At 48.0% G+C, this 25,008-nt stretch overlaps 4 protein-coding genes across 4 annotated transcripts; 2 read left to right on the top strand and 2 right to left on the bottom strand.

The window, feature by feature from the left end:
- Positions 1-6,694: 6,694 nt before the first annotated feature.
- Positions 6,695-6,994, bottom strand: PtA15_17A345 (uncharacterized protein; the record flags this gene model as incomplete). The annotated part of the gene is made up of 1 exon (XM_053164452.1): positions 6,695-6,994. The coding sequence occupies one exon, from the start codon at positions 6,992-6,994 to the stop codon at positions 6,695-6,697; it is 300 nt and encodes a 99-aa protein (XP_053028418.1).
- Positions 6,995-10,428: 3,434 nt separating this feature from the next.
- PtA15_17A344 (uncharacterized protein) lies at positions 10,429-13,725 on the bottom strand (the record flags this gene model as incomplete). Its single annotated transcript, XM_053164451.1, has 9 exons — positions 10,429-10,491; positions 10,575-11,151; positions 11,230-11,410; positions 11,494-11,585; positions 11,658-11,863; positions 11,930-12,985; positions 13,066-13,463; positions 13,530-13,561; positions 13,643-13,725. The coding sequence occupies 9 exons, from the start codon at positions 13,723-13,725 to the stop codon at positions 10,429-10,431; spliced, it is 2,688 nt and encodes an 895-aa protein (XP_053028417.1).
- Positions 13,726-15,082: 1,357 nt separating this feature from the next.
- On the top strand, positions 15,083-16,225 carry PtA15_17A343 (uncharacterized protein; the record flags this gene model as incomplete). The annotated part of the gene is made up of 5 exons (XM_053164450.1): positions 15,083-15,158; positions 15,219-15,314; positions 15,408-15,624; positions 15,729-15,891; positions 15,983-16,225. 5 exons carry the CDS (start codon positions 15,083-15,085, stop codon positions 16,223-16,225), a joined length of 795 nt encoding a protein of 264 aa, XP_053028416.1.
- A 2,044-nt stretch (positions 16,226-18,269) lies between these two features.
- PtA15_17A342 (uncharacterized protein) lies at positions 18,270-18,850 on the top strand (the record flags this gene model as incomplete). Its single annotated transcript, XM_053164449.1, has 3 exons — positions 18,270-18,308; positions 18,385-18,629; positions 18,709-18,850. The coding sequence occupies 3 exons, from the start codon at positions 18,270-18,272 to the stop codon at positions 18,848-18,850; spliced, it is 426 nt and encodes a 141-aa protein (XP_053028415.1).
- Positions 18,851-25,008: the final 6,158 nt, after the last annotated feature.

Here is a 25,008-nt window from a genome sequence, read left to right as displayed (position 1 = left end):
ATGCACGCGAATAAGGTGTCAATCGGGTCCTCGTTGGTCCTCAGGCTGCCACACTGAGCGGTATCGAGTTGAATCACAAACTCCACTCTTGCCTTGCCCGATTTTAGAATGCGCAATGTGCCACGGGGGCTAAGGTGATCTCATCATCAAAATTGCCCCCTATACCCGGCATATTAAGTTTACCATGAAGCTCCTACTCAAACAGGACCACTGGACCGGAATTGTGCATGACGATCCTTACCGATATAGGTTGATTGGGCGTAATATTGCATGACGAGCCCGGGCCTTGAGGACCTGACCCAAATCATCAACTCAATATTTTATCGCACGCGAAATTGATCGCACCCTTCGACAAACGCGTTGGCCTAAATACACTCGATTCAACCGGCCCTCACATTCTATGTCGCCACGGGCACGGGCCTGCAATGTGGAATAGACCGCGCTTCGCTTCAAAAAAACCTGCAAGTTCAACCCCACTCGTTCGACTGCCAGTTTTGGGAGCACTTAAAATATCTACACGCACGCATATTCAGCCAGATTTCCTACCCAAACTACATAATCCATCGCCAGCGAACTTTCTGAACCGCAGAGACCGAAACACCAACAGCATCAAATGATCAAAACCAAAGGGAAAGTTCGGAACAGTACTCATCCGTCATATGAAGCGTCCCTCCGCAACTGTTCTTCTTATTCCGTCCCACATAGTCTCGGACAATGCACTCATGAATGTACCAAGTGCGGGGCGCTACACTTCAAGGACGAGTGCACCATTGCCGATCGCTCAAAAGCTGAAACTTCGTACTCGATGTGTTGTCAAAAGGACAAGGTCACTTTGCCGTCGACGGACCCCTCAGCTCGTGAATATCCAAGCTTCATGCAGAAACTCCTGCAATCCGTTGATAAGAGTAAGTTCCTCCACTCGATATTGCACAAATTTATACTGACTTTTGGCTGTGAGCAGAGTCAAAAGATTACCAAGGCTCCCTGCGAATGTACAACAACGCGCTCTCCTTCACTTCACTTGGCGCCAACGTCAATCCCTCGGTTCAAGGGCCATTCGGGATCAATGTATTCAAAATATCTGGCGCCTTGACCCACCAAATCTCTAGCATCGAACCGGCAAAAGGGACCGATCCTGGGTTCGCGCAAATTTACGTTGTAGGCGATAAAGGACTTGGAGAAGCCCAATATTGTATTGAGAAAGCGCAAGGGCGTGCTGGGAACACGGGCAGAGGGTCAAATATGGAGCCTGGGTTAATATTGAAACTTGTTCAATTTTTATCGGCAAACAATCCGTACGCCAAAGTGTTCCGGTCCGCGAAGGACATTCTTGAGCGCCGCAACGCAATGACTTTGAAGCTGCAAGGTGTCCCGAAGTCGGGCGTAGATCCCAAACGATACAACTGCCCTACTGCTAACAAAGTCGCCATGGTCGTACAGGGCGCCGGAAACGTTATTCAGCCTCGTCAAATTCTGCTTCACCGTAAGGACAACAGCCTTGAATGCATCTCGGATACCCACTCTTCTTACTTTCCTATGCGGTACCCAATTTTCTTCCCCTTTGGGGAACAACAATGGGATAACTTATTCTGTGCTTCAACGGAAAGGGGTAAGTCAAATGTTCCAAGGCCTGATTTGACTCAACACATCTGAATTATTATTTTGATCCCATAGTTAAGAAGCGTAAAGTCGGCCCGCTCAAATGGTTTGCGTTCATGCTATTCAAGAGGAAGGGGTGATTTTCGCCAATTCTGTACGGACGATCGCTACTTCAGGAAATCCTGGTTGACATGTGCGTTTGGGTGGAACGGCAAAGGTTGAAGTTCATTGTTAGCAACCAAGCAAAACTCAAAGTTGGGACCTATACCCGATTGTTGAAAAGCCTTGAGAACCAAGCTACTATTACCGGCCGATGCGTAATTTTACCCGCCACTTTCATCGGCAGTCCTCGCGGCATGGAACAGCTCTACCATGACGCAATGGCAATCACTCGAAAGTTCGGCCCACCTTCACTGTTCATCACAATGACCGCCAACCCAAACTGGCCGGAGATAATTGCCGAAATCCCGGTGGGTGACAGTCCGGTTGATCATCCAACACTGGTGACTCGAGTATTTTACCTCAAAATGTGTTATTTGCTCTATGTGTTGATTAAGATGGATTGTCTTGGTCGAGTGATTGCCTTTGTCTTCACTATTGAATTTCAAAAGCGCGGATTGCCTCACCTTCACTTGATGCTTACATTGGACGAGCGGGACCGACCAACAACGCCTGAGGCGATCGACGAAATAGTTTCTGCTGAGATTCCTGACCCAAAATCTTCCCCAATATTGCACGGTTTGGTAACGGAGTTCATGCTTCACGGGCCATGTACAAGCCGACCATGCTGGAACGGAAAGTCTTGCAAGTATGGTTTCCCAAAGCCTTTTTCGGATAGGACAATTAACATCGACGGAGCTTACCCCGCTTATCGCCGGCGGGATACAGGTCGTTCGATAACTAAGCATACATCAACCTTTGACAACGGCTCAGTGGTGCCGTATTGCCCCTATCTCACTCGGGCGTTTTGTTGCCACATCAACGTTGAAGTTCCTGCAAACGTAGCAGCCATCAAATATTTATATAAATATATAACAAAAGGACATGACAGGCTTTCAATGTCCTTGAGCAGCGACGACGAAGTCCAATCATATATTGATGGGAGATATATCAGCCCCCCGGAAGGTGAGCAAATGTTCTTCTTGATGTCACTCAACTCTTACTGATTGAACCTCAATTAGCTTGCTGGCGGTTATTCAAGTTCCCTTTGTCAGGAAGGTCACCCGCGGTCACCCGGCTCAATATCCACGATCAGGACGAGCAGTTAGTCTACTTTGACGGCAAAGAAGGACTTGAAGGCCAAATAAACAGCGGCAAGGCAATCCAAACCAGCCTTACCCAATTCATGAAGCTCAACGCAGAAGACGCTGTTGGAGCAGACGGACGCAGGGCTCAAACGCTTTTTTATGAAGAAATCCCTGCGTATTTTTTGTGGAGTAAGGCAAATAAGGAATGGACTCCGAGGAAAACAAAGGTTGACGTAGTGGGCCGCATCTTCTCCGTCTCCTACCTGGCGGGGGAAAAATACTACCTTCGAGTTTTATTGCTCCACCGGAAGGCCTTCACATCATATGACGATATGAAGACGGTGAACGGATCGCTGTGTGACGATTATCGGTCGACTTGCAATCAGCTCGGCCTCCTAGTCAACGATTTCCTGTACAATGAGGCTTTGAATGAAGCATTGTTTGTGCAGTCCGGATACCAGCTCGCCATGTACTTCGCGATGATGTGTGTGCATTCGCCGCCATCCGAGCCAATGGTCCTCTTCGAAAACCATTACCTTAACTTTACGGACGATTGCTGCCGGGTCGACATGACCAAGCGCCACAGCCGTCAGCTCGACAACTAGGAACGACGGGTACTAGCGCTATTCCGCGTGGAAACGCTTATATCAGGGATGGGTTCATCTATGTCGACGGTGGGGTTGAAGACGACGCGCAAGGAGCGGAGGTTGCTTGCGACGATTGAGGCAGAGAAGTGCGGGCTTGAAGACCCAAACGTGATCCGGGGAAGGCTAGACCGGAATCTCGCGTCATTCAACCATCGTCAGCAGATATTCTTCAATGCCGTCGATGACGCTATGAAAAATAGGAAACCTAAATGTTTTTACCTGGATGGCCCCGGTGGCACAGGCAAAAACTTTCTGCTCAACACAATCATTGACAGGGCGGATTTGGCTGGGGTGAAATTGACGGTTGTGGCTTCGTCTGGCGTGGCTGCGTTATTGCTCAAACACGGCCGTACGGCTCATTCCGGTTTCAACATTCCAATCGATGTTGCAGAGGATGCTGAATGCAGTGTTGAATTGGAGACGCACCTGGGCGATTGGCTACGGGATACGCGCTTAATTATTTGGGACGAAGTTGTCACCATTCACAGAAATGCAGTTGACGCGGTCAACAAAACTTTGAAGCGCTTATGTCAATTGGATTTGGACTTCGGAGGGAAAGTGGTCATCTTCTCCGGCGACTTCAGGCAGATACTCCCTGTTGTGAAGTACAACGATTTCCCTCCCGCCCAATTTGCCACGATCAAGTCTTCGGCCATCTGGCCCGCAATTGAGAAGTACGGCTTAACGAAGAATATGCGGCTTGCCCAAGGTCGGATGGGAAACTTGACACCACAGAATGTTGCCTTCAGCAGAAATCTACTGTGTCTTGGCGAGGGCAGGGGGCAAAAGGCCGACTTCAGCGTTGTGGATTTATCCGGCGTAGCCGTGAAGTCGTTGGCGACCGCGGCCAAAATGCGGTCGGAATTGATCGCCTTTGTATATGGCGATCTGAGGCCGATCCACGACTCGGGCTTGAGTAGATCAGTCAACTACCTGAACGAGCGGTGCATATTGTCACCGCTGAATCGCGACGTGCGCAAGATCAACGAGGATGTTCTGCAAGCCCTGCCTGGCAAATCAATTGTTGTCAAGTCTCTTGACACGCCGGACCCTGACGCCTTTGGGTCTCTACCCGAGGAGTGTTTAAATAAGATTTCAATATCAGGATTTCCGGAACACAAAACCGTCATGAAGGTTGGAATGCCGTTAGTCATCATCAGAAATATGGCAATGGAAAAAGGTGTTTGCAACGGGTCGCGCATAGTTGTTGAGGACGTCTCGACCGGGTATATAATCGGCAGGCTGATGTCGGGGCCGTTCGCTGGGAATGTCGTGACACTACCGCGTGCAAAGCTGCATAACAAAGGGGATGCGAGATCAGGGCTCTCTTTCTTCCGTTATCAGTTCCCAGTTGCCCCTGCCTATGCGATGTCGGTCAACAAAAGCCAGGGCCAAACTCTGAAAAGAGTTGGTGTTTACCTGGAAACCGATGTCTTTTCCCATGGTCAACTTTATGTTGCCTTATCTCGCGTGTCTGATGTACGCAACCTACTGGTGGTTAAACCGGCGGCGAGGGCCGGAGTCATGAATGTGGTTCATAACTCAATGTTTGCACTGTGATGTAAGGCTTTCAATTGCCAAAGTTATCATTTCCGCGCGATCAACTGATGCTCCTTGGGATTAGTTCCTTAGATGTTGCAGGTTGACAGGAGGCGTCCGGACACTTCCTTGAGTTGGTGATTACAGCCGCAAAGACAGCGCAAACCTTAAGATTATTTGACAGTCGTCTTTGTTTCATTTCTCCCGTGAGAGAACATTTGTGTCTTGCCAAAGCTTTAGATGCGGCAAATAATTGGCCTTCTGATCACATCATCTGGGTAAATAGGTGCAATGGCATGTGGTGAGAGCACAATTTCCGAGTCAAAGCCAGCTCGGCTCGGGGGTGCGGATAAAGTTGGTGCTTAAATTTTTGCCGGGTGTTGGACGGAGGGGGAGAATATGTGTGCCAGCTCCTTAACCATGACACCGCTGGCATCTTCTCGTCGTGGCGTACGTCTTTTGGTTAAAAAGCCGGTCGTGTTATGAGGGCGATTATGCCCTCGTGATACGCAAGGTTATTGTCGATGTGCATTAGGTGTAGGGAGTTCATCATACATATAGTTGGGGAGAACAAAAAGGCGCATCGGGTTCGCGTCAAATTATGTTATACAAGCAATCAAAGCGAACAAAGATAGTGGACAGCGGCGAATGGGCGGGGTGTAATGATGCAATTTATAAAGCTGGGTAACCTCCATCGTGCTGGGGTCATGACAGGAAGATGATTCATCCTCGACGAACTTGATCGTGGCGGATAATCTGCCGAATAAGTGTTTACTTGAGTATTCATGAACCCAATGGGAAGGTGGCCAAGACTTACCTCGATCCTCATCATTTCATTTTCCGTTTGAAGTGAAGTGAGATATCCTCGGAACCTGACTCGGACACCGAGCTCAAAACCGCCTCTCAGTTCCAATGGGGCGTCACAATGCGCCATCACTACTCTGATTTTCAAGCCCAACGGGGAATCCTGTACGGTTGTTGTCAATGAACTAGACATTGTGCAACCATTGGAATTTGCTTTACCTTGATCCCCACATTGACAACAAGTTCATGTTGGGCAACAACAGTGTCATCCTTGTCCATTAGCTCGATAACATCGGTAACGCGTCCGACGCCAGTTATGATGAGCCGATTCATTAAATATCGGCAAATGACCGGGTATTGGATCCGGGCAAGAAGCGGGTTTATCTGCAGAGACAAGCCCGTGAAATGGTCAACGTGCATCGTCCCGCGGACAATATAAGTTGTGTCCACCTCTAAGTTGTGGCCAAATTCATGAAGGCAGGGAGCAGTTAACTCAACATGTTGTTTGTTGTTAATGGGGTGGTGGTTGAGGTAACGTGAAATGACGGTACGGGGCGGTCTTATGTAGACTGTGTAATTTTTGTTCAGTTTGCCTATTGCTGATTGATCAGTCGCCTGTAGGATGAGTCGGAGTCAGCTCACGTCGGCATCTATGGGCTTATCACTCACAATGTGCTTAATTTGTACCGCGCCTTCAAAAGTCAGCTCATCGAGAGATTCGTTGTCCGTAACCGCAATTAGGCTGTCCAATTCCGGTTGAGGATATGGCATGACTTGGGGTTTAATGTTGCAAGCTTGTTGGTGGTGGCAGTGTGAGGTCAAGGGTGGATGTTTTGCCGTATGTTTGATGGATGAAAGTCATCGAGGGAGGACTTGCCGTAGATATAGTGTAACTGGTGGCACGATTTCCTCCGGAATTATTGTCATTTCATCTGGCTTGCGTGGCACGACCGGTTTGGCTAACGATGTGTAAACTTTGGGTTCGCCTGGGTTAATCGAAAGATGAGTGTCGACCGGAATGGTCGAGTTAATCAGTAATACAGCAATGCCAGGCAGATCTGCAATGGGACGCGAGCATCGAGTGGCTGAAGCTTGACCCAGAACGTGTCTCTCGGACAACGGCAATAGTGACCCAAACGCGTGTCGGCCGTAATTCATGATTTATTTGCGGGCGAGATGAGTACATATGTATGTACTTATTAAATATGTTTAGTTTTTTTTACTACTTGTCAAGGCCCATTGAGCTTGCAGCGGCTAGAATAGCAACCCGATATTTGTTACTTTATCGTTGCGCTACCGCTATGAGTAATGAGTCACCCAGTGTTGCCGTAATGCATGGCTTGCTTGTTACCAATCTCAAGGCTGGATTCCCCAATTCATAAACACAGCCCCAAGTGATTTTTTGCCTCATGTTCACCGAAGATTACTCTTCATATTGCCTCCGTCTGGACCCCAACTCGAATTGTACTCCAAAGGCCCGGGGAGAGGCCAATTTATTGGATTATGCGTGCCTGCAGGGGAAAACCTGGATCTAGGGAGAAGCCTTGATCTTTGTTTTCATGGTTGGGTGTGTTTAGTAAACTTGGATGGAGGTGGTGCTGCTGGGTCTTGAGAGCTTACAACCCTGCAGCGGCGCAGCCGCCTTTGCCTCTAGTATTTCATCTAATATTCTGGTGTTGCGTGGGCACTCAGCTCAGCATTGCTTGGCTGTGTGGTAATATAGGTGTCACACAAACGTACAGGCGTACAGTTGTGTGACAAATCCTTCCAGCTAGCCCCTCAGAAAATGCACACCAAATTCAAACCAGATTAAAATCATGATTTAAGAAAAACTGGCATCTTTTTTGTCAGCCTTAGAGATACAACAAGTATCCAAAAGACTGCAATAACTTAGTAAATAATTATTATTATTAAATTATTATTGCAGAATCAGATTCCTCATCATAAATTAAGGGGGGTCACCGACTTAAAGTACCCCCTTATTCCTATTCCTTCATGTACTAATTATATAAATAAGAATTGGCCCCAGAAAGCGCCCAAAAATAGTATTACATACATAAATTTAGTAAAACAAACAGTGTACATAAGATTAAACTGTAGTAAATTAATGAGTAATATTACTTGTGTAAAAATACCCCGTGAAAGTATTATGTAGACTTCTACTGAAGCTCTTTCACATGACAATTGGTTATAAACATGTCATGTGACAGAGTCAGGGAAATTAGTCTATTACAATACAATTAAATTACCCACAGCCAAGCCCTTTTCACGGCTATACCCCTGGATACTCCCAGAGGGAGAAAAGGACTCAGTGTTTACGCCCACTGAAGTCCCCTCTATAAATAGAGGCCTCTTTGGCCCTCAGGAAAAGATCCCCAGACCATTCACCGCCTACAAACTGTAAGTTATTGTAAATATTCTCCTCAGCTACTATTGTAGCCCCTTTTCCCTTTAAAACCATCCCCAGCACGTAAAATCCACTGGATTAAATCTTTAAATATCAAAACTCCCTTATTAGCATATTTACAAGCTTTATCCTTAAAAGTAGTTGCCGTAAGACCCCCGCCTCTGACAAGCAGCCAATCAGCTTAAGCGCTTACCACCTACTTTTTACGCCAAATTTATTCCTTGTAATTAATAATTATATATTATTAATTACATAATAAATCTTCCTCTTTTTAAAAGAGTGTTCAAAAACCCTTGTAGTGGCCAAATTACCACGAAACAAGCTTAGTAATTTACATTACTAGTGTTTACATCAGCACAGTTATAGTGCTAGGGCCCAAAACCCTTAATTTGGACGGGTTTTTGCCCTAAGCTTCATAAACAGAGCTGTCATTTTTGGCAAGGATAATATACCTTCTCCATATTATACCTTGGCCCAAGGGGACCAATTTCAAGCAGCATTGAAAATTACTCTGTCACCTCACACACCTCCTTTTGAATTCTGTGTGTGCTGAAAATTATAAAAAGAATGTTCCAGAGCAACCTGTAGGATATGGGTTTACACAGAGGTTAAAAATCATCATGGTCAAAAAATTCTTATCTTTGGTCAAAATTATAGATTGAGTACAACTGATCATAAAGTTGGGCCGGGTTTCAACATAGTTATGGTGTACATTGTACGGTTACATTACACAAAACATCTGGCATGATTCCAGGTAACATCAGTATAGATTGTGCATTACATGACCTGGTCTTTGAACCAAGATCAGACCAACTTCAAACCAACTTCAAACCAGTAACTAACAAGGATCGGACCAAACCTTGGCATGAATTGTGTGAAGGCACTTGTAAACAGGTGCTGAGCAAACATCCGTGGTGAATACATAGAATACACGCAACACAGAGAATACAGGCTAAATTGAAATACAATAGGTCTTAAAATGACTGTCTGAAGTGAAAATAGGAATTAAAGATCTACAGAAACAAACCAAAACACCCCAAATTGATGTTTTTGGTGATTTTTGGAAGTTTTCTTTTGAATATCTCTGAATATTCAAATATTCAATGAATTGGTATTGTCCCAAAAAACATGTTGAATACCACTGGGCTATGCACTGCCCCAGGCGCCTAACATGCATGGGCGTGCTGGATGGAGATCTAAGACTCTCCCCAGCCGCAGGGGTCTCCATACGCAGTCAACCCACACATCAGGAAGCCTGGAGCTGGCCCCCTTGGTGGGAAGGCTTGGACTTCCCTAGGGAGATGAACACTAGATTGTTCATCCTCCAAAAAATGTACGGCTAAAATAAGGCGGATAACCCACATGGACAGGACTGGCTGTCATGCATGTAAGTTGTGGTGGACAGGTCTGTGAAACCCTCTGCACAGTCACTGTGCATGTGACATGTCAAAAGTATGAGCTGCATGTCAGGATCCGGACAGCTTGTCATATACACCTGTCAGGACTTCCATGACCTGACAGGCGTACAGGACCACACAACCTGTGTGCTTCTCAAGTTCTCATGACCCCAATTTGCCTGGGTGTCTGGCCGCAGGTCAGCAGGCTTCAGCCCTTGGCCCCAGACCCTCAATAACTGCAACAGACAATTGATCAAGAAGAAAATCATAATGATTTAGGATAAAAATAAGAAGTAGTTCAAGATATATACACACTCAAATAAAAAAAGCTTGGTACATATTGGAACCACAAACATCAGTTAGAGCAAGAGGCAAGCAGAATTTAAAAATTGCACAAATTCAGGAGAGGGGGAATGAGATCCAAGAGAATACAAACAGTACATATTTGAGCATCAGACAAATTGAGGAAAGGGGTAAGAGTGGTAAGAACGCAAGTGGAACAGAGGGTGTACACATACTAGGTACATACAAGTTCAAACGGGGAAATGGATTGGGGTTTTCTATCATCATTGGCCTTTAGATAGATAAGTAGGTTCATATTTGTTCTTCTTTGGATATAAACAGAAGTTAGTGTTGCACGTGTTTGATTTTTTTTTTGGAATAGAAGAAATATGAATGGGGGTTGTATTGTTAGTAAATGGAGCAAAAAAGGGGGCAGATGGGAAGATGATAAGAGCCGCAAAGAGGAATGCATAGTGGGTTATGTGTGTGAGGAAGATTGTATAGGGTTAGAATAAATCAAAGTCTTGCCATTCAGGGTTTTCGCCTTGACGGTTCTCGAAATATCCGCCCTGAAGAGAGAAGAGAAAGTGTCAACACAGAGCGCACATGAGACCAACGACAAAAGAGAGAAAGGAGGGGGAGGAACACGGACCTTGTAGACCCAGTTCTTGCCGTCTTCATCGAGCTCGAACCAGGCAGGAAGAAGCCCATCAAGCTCGGCGAGTTTGCGGCGGGCGCGCTGTTTCTCTTCGAGGGCTTTCTTGACGGCGTCAGCCTGGTCGACGAGGCCGTTCTCGTAGAGGCGGAGGTCGGGTCTGAGTCTGGAATCCGAGGGCGGCAGACGGGTGTTCTGTTTGGGAGCGTCCGACGAGTCGGCGTCGGTGGGTGGGGGAGGCTGGAGGAGGAAGTCGTCGGTGAGCTCGTTGAGCTCGATGGCGAACTGGGTCAGCCCGTAGAACTCCGCCGACCGGGCCGGCAACGGATGGGCCTCGAACACCTTCTGCTGGCTGTCCGTCCGGCTCAGATACGAGTCCCACTTCCCGTTCACCGACATCGCCACTCGTCCCTCGCTGTCGTACACCTTCACTTCCACCTTGTTTCGCGAACCTTCCCCTCCAAACGTGCTCCCCGGCTTAAACTCTACTGTCGCCTTCTCCGTGCTGTTCTGCTTGCTGATCGTTATCTTGCCGATGTGTTCGAGATACTTCGTCCCTGAGACTAGGTTTCGACTGGCGAAGAGTAGCGGGTGAGATTTACCTGCAACTACTTCGATTCAAATGTATTTTGGATAAGGTAAAGCTGCTTACACAAACGAGCTCGGTTTATCCCATTCATAAACTTCCGGACTATCCTCCTTCCCCTTGGGGTTAAATATTGTCAACCGATTAAGCCCTTCAGGAATGATCTCCAATGACTGGCCCCAGAACTTCTGGCGGGCCGAGGAGTTGATCTCAAGCTTCCAATTCTTGCCTTCAGCATACGCAGCAACTGTATCCGCAAACAAGATACACAATCCATCAGTTCTGATCCTTATTCCCTTGTGGTGTGACAAAACAGTGGGGATGCTTAACTCATGGGTGGATGATGAACAACTTTTTCGGACAAGAATTTCATTCCTTTATCAGGCCGGATACACTCGTAGGTCTCGCCTAACATAGGATTGCTATCTCAAGATCTTCAGCTTGATTTGTTTTTCGAAATTCAAGTGAACTAAAAAAAAGACAAGAAAGCTTACAATGGTTTCCGGATCGCTCGTGTCTTGGTGTGGCAGAAACCGCTGACGACGAAGCCGGCAATGTACATCAGTCGCTCGACCGGATCCGCATCACTCCTGGCCGCTTTCGTGAGTAATTCGTCGACATATTCGCACTCTTCGCAGATCTTTTGGGTTGCTGAGAGCGGCTCGTTGAATGAGATGGGGAACGAGATTTGCGAGAGATCCTGCAAAATAAGAAAGGTATTTTCAGAAGGCTGATGTTTGAAGGATCGGGATCTGTCCCCACTGACCTTGCCGACATTCTTCTTGAGCATTGAGAAGATGCTGAACTCGTCACCGCATACTGGACTAGGTAGAGTCGTCCTCCGTTTGACGACTTGACTGGTGGGCATGTAGAGGGAGCTGGCTGACGAGTTTCGAGAAGACAGATCTAGTCTGTCGTCCCGCTCGAGTGAATCATTGGCTGATGATGCTGGGTCTTGGTGGCTGAGGCTCTGGCGAGGGGTTGGGACATCATGCAGTATTGATCGGAGGCTGTTCTCAGTCTTGGCTTGCTCCTCCTCCTCCTCCGGCGATGAGCTAGAGCAGTCACTATCCGAATCATTCCCGCTGCTCGAGTCCAGCGTGCCGGCCATCTCCACCTCGGTCTCCTGTCCATTATTGATCAGATCGAGGTCCACAAACACCAGATCGTCATCGGCAGCATCATGGAAGACGGTATCGTTCTCAGAGTCGGCCCCATCGTCGTCCGAAGCATTGGTGACGACGTAAGAGATCTCTGAGGCTTCATGGAGCATTCTCTGGTTGGTCTTGGTCACTGTAGATGAGCGTCGACGCGTGGCGAGCTGGGAGCCGGGGGCGGAAGAGGAGGGCGTGACGTAGTCAGAGGCGGAGGCGCTGTGGGAGAAGGAATTGGTGGATTGACGCGGGTTGCGGGCGACGTGGACTGAGGGGTTTGTCCTTGGGATGTTTTGAGAGAGCTTGGAGGGTTGATCAGAGACCATGGAGGTGCGATGGATGTTGATGAGGTCGATGAGGTTGAGATGCTCGGTCTTGAGTTGGGTGATGGCCTCGGTGATGGTTTGATAAACTTTGTGGGGATCTACTGAGCTCGGGATCTGATGATGACTGTAGTGCTTGAACAGATGAGGTTTCTTCCCCTTGGGTGTCGAATACTGAAGCTTGGGAGAGGTCGTAGGAGGGTTGTGTGGAGGCTGGGGAATAGATGTTGGTGGCGAGCGTGGGCGGGCAGGGGTACTAGATTGAGGTGCTGAGGACGGGTCGGAGTGGGATGTGAAGAGCAACTCGTGTAGTTCATTTTGAACCCCATCAAGCATGGACAGTGGCTGTTTTTTTGGGGGTGTAAATGAGAATGATTTTAGTAATTGTGTGTGTGTGTGACAGGGTGATGGTATGGTTTACTAACGTCTTGCATCCGAGCTACCGAATGGTATAGGTTACTGAGTTCGACTGTTCGGAGAGAGGGGCCGCCATCAGAGCGATTGAATTCGGAGTATCTTGGTAAAGCCTTTGAGGCAGCCCCCCTGGGATTTTGGCGGGGTCTCCGCTGACATTCTTTGAGGTTTCCGTTGGTGACGAGTGATTGGAGGGTGTGAGTCCAGCGGAGGAAGTCGGGATCGGACAATGTTTTGATATGCATGACGAGTGAGCCGCCGGAGTCGATGTGGATCGATCTTGATTTCCTTGAGATGGAGATCGAGGCCAGTTTGATTAAGACCGAGTCCCTGATTCGCGAGTTGGGTGAGAAGGAGTATGAGAGCACGGCGGGTTCCTGGGACAGATAGAAGTATCTTCGGGCGAAGCCTGGGATGGGACGGGTTAGTGTGATGAGGATTGAGAGTGCTGATGATTTGGATGAACGGAACGCACCCTGCATTTTTTTCCTCTTCTTCTTGAGCATCCTAGGGAGTGCAGCAAATGGGCTCAGTTAATGTCTTGTATACACACACACACACACACATTGTGCATCGAATGAGACTGACCATCCTTCCAGGATAGGATGACCGAGGAGTGTTGACGGGTTCCGCGAGATGGCTTCTGTTGATGCAGGTTGTGGGGTGGCCATGTTGTGTGGATTGTTGGGGTGTCGATGTGGTTGGTGGTTGTGTTTTATATGTATATGCTCGAGGTGTCTTCGCTGGGTTCGTGGCAACCAGCTGCCACGCCCATCCATCCACAGCACATGCCACTCCACAGTCCCACCCCCCTGTCACACCCTCAGCCATCTCCACCCGGCAGGGCGGCACATGCTTAACTCCATCCCTACATACATCAACACTCTCATGGTGATTCGGGCCACTCGGCATTCAAACAGGGCGACAACTAGCATACAGACAAGTGTTTAGAGGAATTGATCAATACATCTTTATAACCATAACTAGAAATTGACGGCTGGGTGTTCGAACGTCACAGCCAAGAAAGCACCAGAAAAGGAAAGTGAACAAATTAACAAAGAACCAATTGGCCGACCAACAATAAAAAAAAAAAAACAGTCAATACATAGCACTCACCAAGATCATCAAACCAAGAACTGCGGAGATCAATAACCAGCAAACACACCCTCAGAGCAAAAATAAAACATCCCACTGCCAGCACATGGCCATTGTATCAGATTCCAAAATCCAGGAAGGATTCCAGCAGATAGACAAAAGATGATAGAGGAAAGCAGAAACATTTTGGCCACCCCAGCTGATAGTGGAATTAGATCTCCCCCAAAAGTGAAAATATCTTAACTGACCATTGGCTCAGATGTTGATGCTTGATACAACCTGCTTGGGCTCACATATAAACACATTCCTGAGCTTTTGCAAGCCTGCAAAAATGGAAGGCAGATGCCACCAAGTTGCAGCTCTGTGATTTACTTCTGGTCATGGGGCTGGCTCTGGTGCAGATCCAATCCATATGGCTGGATGCAATCATGTGGTTTACTTTAGCTGCACACCGGCCTTAAATTTAGAGAGCAGTGAGTCAGAGTGTGATTTCTTGGGGAGCAGCCGTTTGAGGCTTGCCTACAAACGATGATTTGAAAGGGGGAGCCTCCCCTAGTCGTTTCGTTCGGCGCATTGCGAGCGGTGCTCTGCCGGAGGAGGGTACTGGGTTAAGTTAGGATAAATCGACCAGCGGGGACGACAAGCAAGCTGGCTGTTTGGCAAGCCATTAAGCTTGCGCGGCCAACATCTTCTTGACGACAAATGTTGATATGTATGTTTCTTGCCGACTGATTTCCTCTGGTGAAGGGGGTGGTGGTATTTTCGTAAGCCCGGGCATGATGTTTATGTTCGAGCCGAGGGGATGTTCAGATTGGGCTGGAAATGGTTATTAATGGGCGATCTGCCTTCGATCGCGGAGGATGTTGGGCAAGAGCGAAACTATAAAAAGCAGCACCACAGACTACCAGCCAGCCAGCCAGCCAGCCACCAGCGATGGAGTTCGAGAGCAGCAACCCATATTTCCACTACTTCGACCTGGCAAACCAGCTGGCCAGCCCATTCGAACCAGGTCAGCAGCCATCCTGAGCAGCATCCAGACGGACAGAGCACGACTAACCCTGCATTGAAGCCCTGCACCAGGAGCTGCTTCCTCATGACCGCTTCGAGCACGAGCAGCCCCACCTCACACTCCCCACGGCCATCCCCTTCCCCCACGAGCCATTCAGCCCCCCCAAAACCATCACCGATCTCCAGCCCAGCAGCAGCACCCGCCCCGAGCCCCACTACGACTTCCTCCACTTCCCATTCAGCCCGCCAGATCAGCTCCACCAGCTGGCCGCCGATCACCCCACCCAGAGCCAACAAGCCGCTGTCGAGCCGGAGACCACCGGCTGCAGCAACCTCGATCCGCTGCTCAGTAGCTGCACCTCGATCGACTGCTGGATCGACTTCACCGGGGGTGAATCGAGCAGCCCCAGTACCGCCTCCAGCTCCCCCGGCACCACCCCATCCCTCTCTCCAACCGGATCCTCCGAGCCCATCACGACCTCATCCCACAGTAATCCTTCCCTCATCCCGCATGCCCTCACCCTGATCGATCACCACCAACAGGCCTGGATCTCTAACCAACCCCCGCCAGTCACCCCACCAGCCCCACCAGCGGTCCAGGCCCCACCAAGCCGGGCCTGCTTCAAACGGCAATGCACCTCAAGGAAACAGCCCGAGCCGGCCGCCTGCTCATCCCCCCCGGAGGCACCCTCCTCACCCGCCCCGTCCTCATCCTCATCCTCAGCCCAACCCTTGTCGACACTCAAGAACAAGATCAAGAACAACAACAACAACAGCAGCAACACTAAAAACTCAAAGAAGCAGAAGAAGAACAGTAACGGCAAGACGGACTCGACGCCGACGAGCGGGCCGCGTAAGAAGAAGAGCGAGGCGCGGAACGAGTTCCTCGAGCGCAACCGGCTCGCCGCCTCCCGCTCAAGGGCCAAGAAAAAGTCCTACCAACAGTTCCTCGAGGACCAGGCCAGCAGACTGGAGGCCGAGCAGGCCAGACTCAACCAGATCATCCTCGACCTCGTCGCCGAAAAGGAACACCTCAAGCGCCTCGTCGGCCATCACCACCCTTCCTGATCCGCCCCTCCAAGCCACATCTATGCACCTACACCCCTACACACCTATCTATTAGTCACAAGCACTCTTATCCATTGAGCATCATTTCCCCAGTCTTATCCATTTAGCACCTCATCATCAGTAAATCGACAATCAGTATCTTTCGTTCTCCCCCTTAATCATCCTCTCACTTATTTGTACATCCAAAAAAATAACTTACAAGTTGAACCAGAAAACACGTGTTGTAAATCACAGAATGCTTATGTTATTGTTGCACGTACCAGTTTTGCAACTTGTACCTCATATTATCTCATTTGTACGCCTACCTACCCATCCAAAAAAAAAAACAAAGTTTAAAAGTCGTTGTTTTTTTGCCCTGTAGTCTGTTTGGTGCATGTTTATGCTACATTGTAACCACTACGTATTCGAAAATAACAAGGCTTGTAATGCTCTTATCGTAATGCTCAACAATATGCACTCTTCTGAACACTGTATCGTGCGCCGTACCTAGTTAAGGAAATCGCCAACAAGCATCGGTGGTCGATGGCAAGCGGTGGATGATAGCCGGAGAGGGTGATTGGCAGTCTGGCGGTTGCGGAAGAGAGCCAAATGTGAAACTTGCCACCCCGCCAAGTGCCATCACTTCCAGTTCTTCTTCCGGAGCCGGACTTGGTAGTCACCCTCGGGGTCAGATGCAAGCCCAACAAGCCCGCCCGGCGGAGCACAGCCCCGGGAATCCACTTTTAGTCGATCACAAATCAAGTATTTGGAACATAAGATCGACCTCAGGATTTAAGTAGGGCGTTTCACCAAGGCAATCCCGGGAAGGAGTTCGAGCGCTCGCGGGGATCATTCGGGCTTGCTCGGGGCGATTTCTCGCTTGACTTCAGGCTAGATTTCAGCGAGTATACAACGTCACCCGCGAGTAAGCAAATGTTGTGCTCGGGACGCGGGTCGTGAAACGCCCTAATGGGCCGGGGCGGCCCACGACCTTTCATGGGCTCCTGGTGCGCCAAGCAGGCTTTCAGAACATCATGATGGCAAAGTCTAGACAAGCAACAAGGCGGGCAAATCGGTCGTCCGTCTAAGAAGTCCGCGCAAAAGAAGAGTCACAACCTTCACCAGGATCAACGCGGGTCAACCCATTTACATCCTGAGAACTTCGGCCGCTCCAGTCGCAACGTCGCCCCAGAGGCATGGGCAGCTTCGCCGACTCCCGCCGAGAGCGCTCCGCGCCGGGGGCCACCCGGACCCTCCGGTCGAGTGGAAGAGTGGAAGGTCTTGCCGTGTGCACTGCGCACTGCGCAGGGTCCTGCCACTCATTCTGCTTTCCGAAAAGAGATCTATTTATGTGGCATTCTGCCTCTGCAGCCCGGCGGGTCTTCTCAGGCCCTGGAGCGCGTCACGATGTGGACCCGGAAAGGCTAGATGTTCGCGGGGACAACCTGGCTTTCGAGGCGCGAACACATTCCTGGTCGGGTCTCCACAGGTCTTGATGACGACTCGTCCTGCATCTTGTAGTCGCTGCACATGTGATGCGAATCTTGTCGGAGAATCTCTGCGGCTCGTTGGGTTCCGCCCAACAACCTGCGTGCAACGTGGAGTCCTGCTCCGTTCAGCTCTGATCGTGCGCAGGACTCGCAAACGGTTTGACACAAAAGGTCTGGGAAGAATACACAAATTGAATCTTCACAACATCTGTTTCCTCGAAAGCTCAAAACAAATGATGCAACTCTTATTGCTCTGCGGCTTGAATCCGGTGCTGTGAACTCGTCTTTACCGGATCGGAAACTAATCAGGTGGCGTGGCCGGCCGGTGCAAGGAGTTGAAGTTGACAATGAGCAGGGTTGCTGCTTCACTCAGACGGTCTCCTTAGTCTCTGTCTCATTCTCGCTGCTAAGGAAGCTGAAAAATTCACTCACCTTTTTATTCAAAGAACTGGCGAAGTCCCCCTCCAAGTCAGCCCAAATACCCAGTACAAATCACCCGGCTTTGAGGGGCAACCCCATCCTAGAAATCCAGTTTGATAATCTATTTTTGATCAGATAATATCCCTCGCGAATCCATGACAATGGTTTCCGGCAAAGTTAAAATGCTCATTGTGGTGAGAAATCTCTGTTTTGTCCAGTGCTCATCACGTCGAAGTGGGAGGTTTGATCATGCCTTCATCCCGGATGAAGCTTCTTCAAGCAGCAATGCCAATTTCTGGCCTTGCTACAGGCCCCAACCGACTGTCAATTACTTTGGATAAACCCCAACCGCCCAATTCCGTACTAGAAAACACGGCCGATACTGCGCGAAGGTCTACTACCGAATCGTTGGACCCAGTGCTGGCCTTGAGTCATCCCTCGAACACCGTACAACGCCTCAAAAAACGCTCAGTGAGCGAGTCTATCAAGGTATGGAAAATTTCCATCGCGCAACGGTGTTTTTTGGCTCATCCTGACGATGAACCAACTGTTTGTTGTACATAGGAAGCCGAAGATTGCTCAATTTGTCACCAGCCTCTCAGAGATGGCACTCCCATCAAACCATGGCGAGAATGTGGACACCCTCTCCATAAATCTTGTATGGATGAATGGTGTTCTTTTGCCGCTGAAAAAGCTTCATGCCCCCTTTGCCGATGCCCATCCGAAGCGAAGCTAGCCTGGGAAAAAAATAACAACCCTTCAAGAGCGAATCTCATAAGGCCTGGTTGGTCATCACCGGTTTGGCCTTGGCAAATGTCACAAACATATGAACCACCACGAATCCATGTACGACCACAAACCTATGCACCACCACCACCGCCACCAATTTATGTACCACCTCCACCACCACCAATTTATGCACCTCCTGCACCACCACCAATGTATGCACCGCGAGGCCTTAACCGGCTAAACTCGGGTTTTGTTCCACAAGTGCCACAAAGATATGCACCACTACAAACAACACTGGGTCGCTACGCTAACCATAGCGGTTAGCGTAGCGTAGCGCAGCGCAAATGCGCTATTTTTTAGCGTAGTGTTAGCGCAATTGCACGCATATGCGCTAACGCTACGCGCACGCGGTGCGCAGCTATTTTAGCTGATAGCGTAGCGTTAGCGCAGATGCGCGCAATTGCGCTAACGCTAAACATGCAGGGCGCAAAAGAGCGCGCGCTACGCTGCGCTACAGCGCCTTTAGCGGGAAAAAAGGGCTTTTTTTCCGCTAAAAGCGCTGTAGCGCAGCGCAGCGTAGCGTAGCGACTGTAGCGGCGCGCTAACGCTAACAAAGAATTGGCGCGCTGTTAGCGCCGCTGAAAATTAGCGTAGCGTAGCGGCGCTAACAGCGCGCTAACGCTATGCAAAATAGCCGGGCGCTTTTTGCCGCTACGCTAACGCGTAGCGCTGAAATAGCGTAGCGTAGCGTAGCAACCCAGTGTTGCTACAAATGTATGCTATGCCAGGCCCTGCACCCAGATGGCCAAACCCATCCTTTTTTCAACAAATGTCACAAACACATGCAGGGCCAAGCTCTGCACTCATGCAACCAGGACAGTCAAGTGAGCTTCCCAACTGCCATGTGAGTTACAGCTGTCTTCCTCCCAATTAAAAGGCCATCAAGGTATAACTTGACCGCAGCAGGCTAACATCCTCTGCCCAATCCATGGTAAAACACACATAGACATATATTTTTAGTTGTGCAAATCCAAAATGTTTCCGGGCTGTGATACAGCCAACATCAATTTCTGCAGCTGAAATGAGTTTGCACTATGTCACTAGATGTCAGCAATGTGGCTGGCATATGATGGTTGAATATCTGGGAACCCAATCATCACACTCAGCTCATTCTATGATATATTATTGGCCAACCAGAATCTAGCACCATTTTTTTTCTATATGATAAATAAGCTGTACCTGGGCTTCTGTGTTGAGATGCTTATACCTAGTACACTATGCTTCTACTATAGTTACGCTTTGGTGTTGTATTTAGTCTGTGTGACCTCTGATCCTGGAGCTCTCTCCTCACTGAATACAATCCACATTGTCTCCTAAGTGAACAGCTCCCAGTGTCACAAGACTCTGTCCGTGAACCTCAGTCCTGCTACCCCTGTTTCACTTAACATTCTGCATCCTTTTTTCTCATCAAGCTTCAAATTTACCCAAGCAGTTGTTAAGTGGGTTTATATTTTTTTTCCTTTGCCACCCTAAGACTCAGATATCAATACCTCTTATGCTTCCTACCAATCTCTAGTCTACATGGTCTTTGTCCTTCACATTTCACCAGGGGGGATGTGTGGCACTTCTAGGGAGTGCCAAACCATATGTTTCTTTGGTAACACTAGCTGATGTCATCTGTGTGAGCATGTGTGGAGCAGGCTTCAAGTATTTTGATCTTATGTGCAACTAAAACTGATATTTGATTGAATCAAGGGTATGCACACTAGTAATTCAGTGAAGGGTACCTTCACTTGATTCCTGGTACACCCTGAAATTTTACACTTACTGGTGGGTATTGTCACTATCAGCCATCAAGATGAGACACTCTCCACTCATTGACCTGGGTGTATGTACAGCAATTGAGTGGATATACCCTCCACTTGATGAATGTTGGACAACTATTGAGTGGAGGGCGTATCCACTCAATGGCCATATGTACATTACCAGCCATCAAGTGGAGACATCCTCGCCTCAATGATCCTGGTTTTAAGTTCATTGAGCTGAATGATTCTACAATCCGTGACTGGTGTGCACCAGCCATTGAGTGGAGGGGTTCTCCACTCAGTAACTGGTGTGTATCTGACATTGAGTGAAGACACCCTCCACTTGAGTACAGGTTACTGAGATGGGAAAAACCCAGCCTAAATGTTGGTCATTGAGCAGGGCCTTTACCAGATTGAAGTACCAGTATGCACTGTACATTGCACTGGGAAAGTCCCGGCACAATGAAAATTACATACAGCCATTCTCGAAAAGCTTGCGGGCTCAAGGCCGAAAAAAGTTTTTTTATTTATTTCAGCCACAGGCCTGTACAGCTTCACTGTACAGGCAGTCAAAATCCCTTCGGGCGGCTGTTTGGCTTGATGAGGGTGCCGCGCTGGCCACAGGGCAGGGGAGGGGGATGCGGCGAAGGGTCTGATCAGTGTAAAATTGGTCCAGGATTCCGATGGTCCAACCCTCGAGGCCCCAAAGTTAAAAACAAAGAAAGTAGTGATTTTCTTACAATCACATTACTTTATGCAGCCTGTCATACAGGGGCTATACAGGCTTTGAGGCTGAAAATAACAGTCCAAAATTTGGGCCTACCCAACTGCAAGCTTTTCAAGAATGGCTGTACCAGCTGGGTGGCCAGTATATATGACCTACAGAGCTTGGAAAGGCCAGATCAATGACCAGCATGTGCTGGTAATCCAGATAGGGCTTTTCTTTCTGGATGAGGAGTGTTTACTAGTCATTGAATTTGAGTTTGGATAGGCCGCGGGTTGATGACCAGGGCATTGTGGCTGTCAAGCGCGGCCTCTTTCGAATCAATGACCACTTTATGCTGGCCATTGAGTCGGGGAAGCCCTAGCCTGATGACCAGTGCATGCTGGTCATCGGGCCAGCCCTTCCGAGCTCGGTAAGACTATATAATGGCCACCCAGATTTCAAAAGTGCATCTGGATGGTCAGTATGTTCTGGACTGTTGTTTTTATGGGGGCTTTAGAAGCTTGGAAAAAGCACACATTGTTTGTTGAGTATGTGTACATGATCAGAACTGCAGCAATTAGCTGCTTGGGTAGACTTGTCCAAGCTGTTCTTGAACAGATGTTGTCCAACAAGTTTGGCAATCTGTTGGGTCCTTATTGTGGAACTCTTTGGGCAAACTTGGTCCAAAAACTGCTTGGACAAGACATCCAAGCAGTAAGTTGAGGCAGTGCGGCCACTTGCAAATGTCTCCCCTGATGTTTGACTTAACATGAGGGTGGAAATTGCAAACAAAACAAACCCCCCTGGGGGACGCACAGGGAGACTGATCTGATATGCCCGTTGTGGTGCTCCATTCCAAACCATAAGTAGTATTTTATTGCTTTCTTTTACATATATTCATCATTACATTGAACATTTCCCCATAACCCTTCACAAATACCTCATTATTATTGCATATTCAGATTCTACATCAAATTTCACATATAGTCCCTCATACATAGTATACCCTTATCTTCAATGGTTCAATAGTTATAGAGGATATAAGACTTACAGATAATCTACAGTCTTCATTAGTTACAATACTCAATTCATTAGTAACTTACTGGAATCATTACAGTACATTACTTTTACATAATTACTTTCACATCCTAAACCCTTTACATACATTCCTCATTATGTACTATGGCTATTATACACATTACATCATTAGATCTGTGCTTACCTCTTTCAGTAGTGCTCATCATTACAAGTAGTTACTATGTTCACATAACTTTTCCCCATTAGTACATTCTTTTATTCCCATAACCAGCATTCCCTTTTCAGCATTGCTCATCATTACATACTGTTACTATGTTCACATCACTCTTCCTCATTTGTACAACCTTCATTCTCATAGCCAGAACTCTTCATTGTCTGTGCTCATCCCTCCTTACTATAAGAATTGTCTTCCCCCCCCCCCTCACTTGTACCTCATGCAGAGAAATATATACAGAATTTATAGATAATTTTGGATACAGAAATTATAAGTTCCCCACTCTCATCAATCCTCCATCTCTCTTACCCTCAGTAGTCAGTAGTTAAAGCTCATAGTACTAGCTCCTAAGATCAAGCAGAAATCAGCCACACCTTTTCTTCTTTTTTCTTAGTGTTACTCTCATCTCCTCAGCATTAGTCAGGAAGGCAGCCTCATCAGCACCCTTGCATAGCTTAAATTAGTACTAGTGTTGCTATCCATTTACCTTCCAAGCTCTATTCTCCCCTTTGAGTAGTTCCACAAGTGGTGTCCCAACAGTGGCCTTTCTATACTTCAGATATCTTCAGCTCTAGTAACACTTTTACCATCAGCTACATACTACTTCACCTACACTCCTCATACTCCTCTCTTTACAAATCAACTCCCTGCTTTTAGAATCAACTTCAACCAACAGTAACACTATCAGCACCTTCATTATCAATCTTCAGATTCAGATTCAACTTACCTGTTTCAATCATGTCTGCCCAAGGATCTCCCAACGCCAATGTTGCCCCCAGTCTTTACCCTCCAGTGGATCCTTCCAGTAATGCTACAGTTCAGGACTCCACCACTTCCAACACTGGTCAGACTCAGGTTCCTCTCAATGGTCCAGGTCACCAATCTCCTTCCAATGCTCCAGATCCACAGGGTTCTTCTATTCCACAGGCCAACTCCAGTTCTTGCAGACCTCCTCCTAGACCTCAGACTTCCAGTGCTCCTAGATTCACAGGATACAGGGATACCAATCAGCCATCAGATGATTCAGAGGATTTAAATGTTCCACCACCCCGCTTTTCCAGATTCCAGTGCCAAAGGGATCATTCAACTCACTCTACCAGGTCCAACACCCACTTCTTGAACAGAGAACCAGCCATGCCAAGGTACCAGGATCCAGTCAGCAGAGGAGTTAAGATCAAACCCATGGACAAAGAGCTCTTCTTTGATGGAACCAACATGCCTGTGGAGAAATTCATTAGAAGGTATGAAAGTGCTGGAAGAGATGATGGTGCTAACTCTAAGGAACTGGCTGGACAAATCATTGCTTTTATCAAAGGATTGGACCTAAAGGATGAAGTGGAAGACATGTCAGGCCATGAAAACTTGGATTGGGAAACCCTGAAGAAACAGCTACTCACCAGGTTTGGAACTTCTCAGCCATTGGTCAGATATACCAGGGAGGATCTCAGGAAACTAGTCTACAAATCTGCCCAGGATGGAGGAATCAGCACCTTGGAAACCTTCAACACATTCAGAAACAAGTTTGAAACCATCACTCACTACTTGGTAAGGATGGGGTACAGTACTAGCCTGGAGGAATTCAGACACCTACTTTTGGAAACTCTTCACAAGGATCTGGATCAAAGAGTTACTAGGAGCTTGATGAGGGACAATCAAATGCTAGCCTCAAAGGATGGAGGTGATATCTTGCCAGACACTGAAACTCTTCTTACCTACATTCACCAGGAAGTTTACTCAAGATCAGTGGTCAACAGAAGGACTGAATGGAGGGCAGAAGAGAAATTCACTTTGGACAACTCACCTAGGACCTCCAAACCTACACCTGCTACTCAGGGAACTGCTCCTACTGCTTCTATTTCTCTGGACAAACAAGTGGAACTCCTTACCAAACAACTTGCATCTCTCACTGCTGGCAAAGGACTACCTCCCCACATGGACAAAACTGCTAGGACCTGGCCATTCAAATGCTATTATTGTCATCAGGAAACCCATGGAACCAACAGCTTCTCTCAACTTGCCCAGGACATGTCTAGTGGTGCTGTTATCAAGGATGGAAGAGATTACAGACTTCCAGACAAATCAGTTATTCCCTGGATTCCAAGCAGACCAATCAGAACCCCAGTGGAAGAGTACTCTAAAACTAAGCTCACATCTTCTTTTGGCCAACTAGATGAGGACCCAGTCTATTATCAAGCCCATAGTTATGAAGCAGACCTTGGAAAGAGGACTAGAAACAACTCTAAGGATCAGGATGAAGAGGAATCAGCCAAGGCAGACAAAAGGATCAGGAAGGAGAAACAGGACCTAATGGACATGGATACAGAGGACTTACTTCACATGACACAGCCCCCTACTCCTAGTGCTTCCAAATCCCCTACTTCAAAAGGCTCCCCTCAAGTCAG

Source organism: Puccinia triticina, chromosome 17A (assembly GCF_026914185.1).
Source record: "Puccinia triticina chromosome 17A, complete sequence".
NCBI lineage: Eukaryota > Fungi > Basidiomycota > Pucciniomycetes > Pucciniales > Pucciniaceae > Puccinia > Puccinia triticina.
This window is presented reverse-complemented; position numbering and strand designations above follow the sequence as displayed.